At 36.7% G+C, this 7,547-nt stretch overlaps 1 protein-coding gene across 1 annotated transcript; it reads left to right on the forward strand.

The window, feature by feature from the left end:
* Positions 1-275: 275 nt before the first annotated feature.
* Positions 276-6,732, forward strand: LOC128224471 (uncharacterized). Its single transcript, XM_052934315.1, has 4 exons — positions 276-540; positions 4,539-4,729; positions 5,646-5,768; positions 6,006-6,732. The coding sequence occupies exons 2-4, from the start codon at positions 4,585-4,587 to the stop codon at positions 6,143-6,145; spliced, it is 408 nt and encodes a 135-aa protein (XP_052790275.1). The 5' UTR covers positions 276-540; positions 4,539-4,584; the 3' UTR covers positions 6,146-6,732.
* The last annotated feature ends 815 nt before the right edge of the window (positions 6,733-7,547 follow it).

Raw genomic sequence — 7,547 nt, forward strand, 5'->3', positions numbered from 1 at the left:
ATTTTGTTTGTGTTTCTGCAGGAATAAATTTCCCTGGTTACGCTTCGAATACAACATAACTGCCTCCATTGTTTTTAACGTCTTCCGTTTGCGACAAAGTCTCGCGATCCGTCGTATATTCCTGGCCATGAGCTTAGCACAACTGTAATTGCGCAAGTGAACTTGCCATTTCTTCATGTTATGAAAGTTATTGAACAACCCTCGTTGACATTCGTATTTGCATTGTTGAAAATGAAAACGACATGATAATCCCTTCGTTTCCTGACGTTAATACACATAATGGATAATGTCCGGGAGATTCCCAATTACGCGTGACGTCACTGAGCCACATTCGTCACGTGACACTGTGTATGTAGGCTGGTTCCGGTTCAAGATTTCCTTTATAAGGTACCCGAACTCTGCAGATGTCGCAAAGTAACATTCGAGAAAACAAACACTTACTTTAGAAGTTTTCGATTTGAAGAAACATTACTTTAAAAAGGTTTACGGAAAAGGATCTCATACCGAAACAGAAACAGTACCTTTAATTTACGCCAAAACGTAAGTAAAAAATGTTCTTGTTTAAATAAACAAATATGGTAATTTACTATTTGTTTATTTATTATTGTTCTTGCATCATTCTTAATAGATGCAGTTCCTTGTAACATGCATGCTTGGTAAAATTGTTTTCTGCGACCATTAATAATTTGGGCATTATCGAATCCTTTACAATGCTTTTTCAAATATGTTGCAGATATGGTAAATTTCATTATTGAAAACTCAACATTGATTTGAATCGATTTGAGATATTAATACGCCATTTGTATTCATGCAAATTTACTGACTTACATTAAGCTGAAGCTATAAAACGTAAATTTAATGCATTTGTTAAACATCAAATACAATGTGTTTCGGAAATTTACTTGCAGTTCCTTTTCGATAATCAGTATGCACTATTGCATTTTATTTTTTTAAATTGTCTGAAAGGTATCACTTTAAACATACGTCATACTTTCCTTTCAATGCACGTGCGTTTTGGTATTTGTTTAATCCTTCAATGTGTAACACCATATTTATTAAAGCACTTATAAAAAGTAGCTTTCGGACTTACTTCAGACGAAAAATTTGAAGTGTTCTGCCAGATGTATCTTCAGTTAAAATTGTACGTGTTCCTTAAATCTAACTGGTTTTTTTACTATTTTATTCCAATGGTCGAACGTGTAACGCTTAAGGTATATTCTGCAATCAAAATATGGAAAAAAAAAAAAAAAAAATATATTTATAAATAATAGAACTACACTTTAAGCATTAGCTGTTTTTATTCTCAAGAGATATGAAAATTACAAAGTGCGCAGTTAAGTATACTCTTTATATTATTTTGTAATATGGCCTCATAAAAACTTTGTATTACTGTCAACAATTTTCACAAATATGATTTTGTGATTTAATTGCGTATATACCGACACTCAGGATCATTGAATATTCTTCCCCGTAGCGAGTATCAAATAGGTTCTCGTTGTTACCCGACTCTTTCAGCCGATAGTGATCTTGTTTATAGAAATTAAGACCTATAAATGTTCACAATTAGCTACTATCCTTCGACTAGATGTTTCAAATATAGTAAATAGAATATTTTGTTACTTAGACATCAAAATTATATTTTTGCGACGGTTTTACTTTTTTATGTTTCACCGTTATATACATATGATAATTATGGTGGCATGTTACTGTCGTAAGATATTAAAAAGTTAACGTTTGCGAATTGATTCCTGTTAACTACTTACTTTTCGCGATAACTATTAGTTAATATTATGGTAACACAAATCTTATATTGTTTACCAGTTATCAAGCTACTTAATAAGTGGAATTCGCCAACCATAACGAACTAGTCAGTTATTGCTAGTATCCTAAAAATGCATTACATGTAATACTATTTTATAGATAAGTGATAACACGAATCTTATCAAGGTAACCAGATATTATGTTATTTATTAAGAGGAATTTCGCAAACCATAACTAGTTAACCTGTTAGTGTTGTACAGCTAAAAAAGGCAACAGGTGGCAGTTCTGGGCACTTTCAAGCATGCTTTAGGTGTTATTATATTAATCTTACAGAAAAGGTTTCGCGAATATTAAATAGTTTGATGATTATCACAATAATTAAGTGGTGACTCGAAACAATTCGCGATCGTTAACAGGTAACCCGACAGCAATACGCCACCACAGATAATACAAAACAAATATTGATATATATTAATTTGATTTTATCATACATAATATATTATTATTTTTCAGTATTAACTCTTTGAATGCTTTTTGTCCACATCAAACTGCATTAAACCCTATAACTAGTAATATAAGTCCTTAAATTACATGTTCCGAGTATGGTAGAGGAAAAGTATATTGTAAACGAATATTGTTATTCATATATGATAGCTGATGGACATGTGATTTAGTACTCGTTAAATACCACTTTTCAGTTCATATATAATATACATTTACAGTGACGCATTTAAAATCCATAGAATTAAATTGACCGTAATGAAATAACCACAAACTTCAATTTGAATTTTCAAATCATAAATCACCGTTTAAACGCGGGTCTTTGTGGGGTAACGTAGATCTCGAGGGTAAGAAAATGGACACTTTTTACCAAGTTTACACGGCTATGATATCATTTTATTCATATATTATTTTCTATTATTCAAGCTTATGAGAAAAAAAGGATTAAAAGTAATCTTATGATTTACGATGAAATAGTTGTATGTCATGATTTTCTTGTTCATTATTTGTCATGTACATACATGTTATTAGTATGTTCCCTTAGAAAATAAAAGGATCGCCATTTAGCGATTCAAACAAGAAAGAAAAAAAAACAATATTAAAAGTTTAAATGTTATTCTAATTAATCTTAATTTGCCTTGGTAACTTTGTGATCAGTGCTAGAGATGACTGAAATTGGACCTACGTGTTTGTTAATTTACATAAAACAAACTCTTTTTGAATCCGGGAAACAGGAAATGCCTTTATGGCTAAAACGAAAGCGTTCGCAGTACTGCAGAGTTGGTACAAGTCGCACATATTTTAATTACACCACTCAGGCGATATAACTACTGGTGGAACCAACATAAGACATTCTGCAAATCCGCCATAGAAGGAAAGAAACATGCAAAGTCAACCTACAGAATGGGATCCATACACCAGGACTTGTCGTCGCATAAGCATGGAAATGACGAGATCGTACCGCATATGCGCATCAAAAGTGCACTGCAGTAAAATCCCTTCGATTGTAAGACGAGAGGCTTGCAGTCCGCAGCATGCCGGATAATACCGTGTGATAGACATGACAGGACACGGGAGCCCCAGTCGGAAATGAGACTGCCTGGCCAGCAATCAGCTAATGCTCACGATAGCCGTCAGCCGCATTATGAAGACTTTAGATAATCCCGGACCCGCCACTAGCACGGAACGCTAATACCACTTACCACTTCTCATAGTACTTCTTATTATAGCCAAGAAAAAGCGATTCCAAATCCACATTCATTTGCTTATAGTTTCGGTTAGTGTTTCAGCTTTTCTTTAACTTGCTATATTTGAGTAGTAAAATTGGTACTCGGGTACTCGGACAATCTTCCGATCGAGTACTCGGGTACTCGATTACTCGGATAACTTGAATTGGTTTCCAGGAAAGACAAGTTTGTGTATACATCGTCATGTATCGGTCATGTGCTTTGTGCGTTGCTCGTAATATTGACCATTTCATCTTTAAATAAGACTGTCATTATGTACCTTAACAGAGAAATCAATAAAAGAAAACAAATATTGTTTCATGCTTTTAATTTGTCGTTTTCATTTCAAATACGTATAGTATTTAAGCATCTTTGGGTTGAGAACTGCATTCAAATAAGCACTCAGATCAATTATTAATAAAGCAAATTAATAGCGTACAAATATTGTTATAAATAACATTAACAAATCTTTAATTACTGATTGTTGATTTTTTCATTTAGAAATGAACTTTTTTCAATTATTGTAAATGATTTTTGTGAACTATGGTAAAAGTAGTGGCCTGATTGGAACAGCATAGATACAAGGAATTCATTCCGTATATTTGATGGAGCAAACGTTAAACAATCAAGTTACAAGAGACCACATTGTTTAGACTCATCGATGATCTTCAGATAACGGGACACTAAGTGGTACATGACATTTCGAACTACCTGGAAATCTGAATGAAAGGAAAAAGCTATATTCCAATTGAAATCCTATCGCGTAAACCAGTTAGTTTAATTATGATCTCAATTAGCGCAGCTCGTGCGGCCCGCTGTGAGGCCGGGATGATATTGTGTGTACAATCGATGTCAATGGTCGGTGTGGCGCGGGGATCGCGGCCTAACAGCGGCTTCCGGTGGCGGCTCTTGTTCCCGACGGCCGATCATTGTTCCCCGACATGCATCCATCACCATGACTGACAAGGACCAGGGTGAAATAATCTTGTAGTTAAACGGCGAAACTAATGCAACAACACTTTTTAATTGACACATGCCATTTAATTGCAGAAACAAGTCGTCCTTCTTTACTCTACGTACTTCGTGCAACTCCAACATGGATCATGGAACGCTGGTTGTCATAGCAACGATAGTGTTGTTTTACGTGACGTCATCACTGGCGATGTACGTGCCGCTCGATGACGACACAGACCTACCGCCACAGTTCCGTGACGTGGACCTCGACACGGAGGACACTGCACGTAAGTTTCGGCCTTCGTTTTGCAACTATCAAGGGTTCTTTATTTACAACTTATATTACAGAAATTATATCGTACTAATATTAATAATTGATACCCAGAGCCCAATTTTTCGAAACTTCTTAAGTCCCTGAGTATCCTGCTGTGCAGTTTGGGAGGTTTTATCATAGAAATGGACCCTAAATGGCCCTGAGCCAATAAACGAACACACAGGAAAATGGCCCCTGTTGTGACACCAGTGCAATTAGCAGAAGATGCACAGCAGGGAATTATTATGCCACACATTCCTTAATTTAGGCCTTTAAGATGTTTCGAGAAATTGGGGCCAGATTCTTGGACAACAGGTGTTTGATCATAAACAGCTATGTTCACCATCAATGCATTAGCAGTATCAATTTAACAATACAATTATCGCGGTGAAGCTGTGTATGGCATTGCCTCTCAGACTGGCATTGGTCACTTTGACCGCCCACACATCAGCTGAAATCATGATTTCCAGCGACAGCAGATATTTCTAATTCCGTATTTGGGTACACATGTCATAAGGTGATAAAGGAATAATGTTGATGAGTTCACCAAATGGCATATTAAACACAGTAACCTTAGTTACCGTGCCCGGTAACCTATGCATGTGTATTTACAGTGCCCGGTAGCGTGTATTTATTGTTCCCATAATTACTGTACCCGGTAGCCTTTATTTACCGTACCCAGTACCCTGTGATTCCCGTGCCGAGTAGCCTTTATTAGAGTTCCCGGTAGCCTGTTTATTCCGTATCCGTCAGTCTTTATTTACCGTGTCCGGTGGCCAGTATGTTCCGTAACCGGTAGCCTCTATTTACCATACCCGGTATCCTCTAATAACCGTTCCCAATACTCAGCATTTAAAACCCGGTAGCCTGTATTATCGTGTGCTTTTCAGATCTACGGAAGTTGCTGCTGAAGAAGCTGCGGTTTCGTGAGATCCTTCGGGAACAGATGCAGTCACCGGAAGCCGTGCTGGGGGATGTTGACATGGCCGAGGACCAAATCGCCAGACATAAAGGTAACCACACTTATTCAACCATTCTTTTCTCCTCAATCAAAACGCCAGATTGTTACATAGAGTCTTATGGTAACCACCCCGTCTCTAATATTACCTATTTCCTATTTTCTTAAGGGTTATGGTTAGGGTTGGGGTCATAATCTGACAACTTTTTCTCCTTCAATTGGTATTTATATTGACATTTACTTATATGGACACTAACTTGACTGTAGCCGCTTTGTTTTTCACTATCCCCAGCATCCAAGCGACACAAGATGGACAACTTGATGGACCGTGTAAAGGCATACCTCTCTCAGTACAAGGAGCGCCAGATCAAGGAATCCATGTCGCTACCGTCACTCAGGTTCGGTCGCTCCGGCATCAACTACCGCCGCTAGCCGCCGACACTCGAGGGCCACCAACATCGTGCGCCACAGCGGCGTTTAGTGAGGGGGGAGGGGAAGTTGATGGACGTGCTGTCTAACTATTGGCATCATAATCTCAAACCAAGCCAGCCCTCAGAAACACGTCCTTATAACATTCCATTGAACAGTTTCTTAAATGCGATCATGATGCATATTAGTGAAAAAGACAAAAATAACATCACAATACCGCTTCATGAGATTATTTCAAGTTTGTTTCGTCTTTTATAAGTGAATTAAGTAATGATTTTTGAATTTAAAGGAGTCGTCAGCGGATGATCTATGAATAAAAAAGCTTTCGATTTTCGACTAACACTGATACACGCAGTGAAAAATCTAGTCAATATTTATTTATATATATATATATATATATATTTATTTATCTGTCTTTCATTTTTTTTTTTTTTACAAAAAATCACTTTTTCAATTGTTTTATGAAAACTGTTCCTTTTAGAAATGAATTTAAAATAAGAATATTTTTTAATCTATGAAACATACGTTATTAATTTTGCCCAATCTGATATGTAACATTTAGGTAACTGTTAAACCAAATAAATATCTGTGATAACTAATAATTGTTACATTTCTTCAACTATATCCCCCCCCCCCCCCCCTGGGGAGGAGGCAGTATACACATGGTAAACTTCCCTCTAGGGGACATCCGTGTACGTATATTTCCCGCTAGATGGCACCCACGTCGTTTACTCGTAGGATAATTCCTGCAAGCGGCATCCACATTGTATACCTCCCTCTACTAGGAGGCAACCACACATTATACTTTAGCTAGAGGGCACCTAAATACAATGCATGTACTTATGCTAAGGTGTTCAACATTTACATAGCCTTTGTACCACTCGATAAGAAAGATCATCCCGGTATACGATCTCTTAATATAAATGTGTAATAGTTTCACATCAAAATAGCATCGGGAAATAATTTTACTTACAAGTGTATTTGTCTTTAAACACGTCAATAATAATCAACATGACCACCTTTCTGGTTCGTTTTAAGTAAAAGGGGAAATAATAAATAATGATGGTAATGAACATGTTTCTTTAAAAAACACTTGAAAATGATCTAACTTTAATTTGCGAGCCTTTAGAAAACAATGGCTCTGAAGACCGAAGTACGTTTTACGAAACTTATGGGCGAGTCCGGAATACCGCCTGTCCTGAATAATTTTAAACAAAATAATAGCCGCAAATTTGGAGTAGGTCAGGGGAAATCCCACCCGGTCTAAATTAACTGTTTTATGATAATGATAAAGTAAGCTGGTATGTTCCCGAAGAAACAAGAACAAGGTGATGTACTAACTATCATGTTATATACAAGTGTTGTCGTCTATATCGGCGCACAGACCTTATAGCAACGACAACTA

The sequence above is a fragment of the Mya arenaria genome, chromosome 17, assembly GCF_026914265.1.
Source record: "Mya arenaria isolate MELC-2E11 chromosome 17, ASM2691426v1".
Taxonomy (NCBI): Eukaryota; Metazoa; Mollusca; class Bivalvia; order Myida; family Myidae; genus Mya; species Mya arenaria.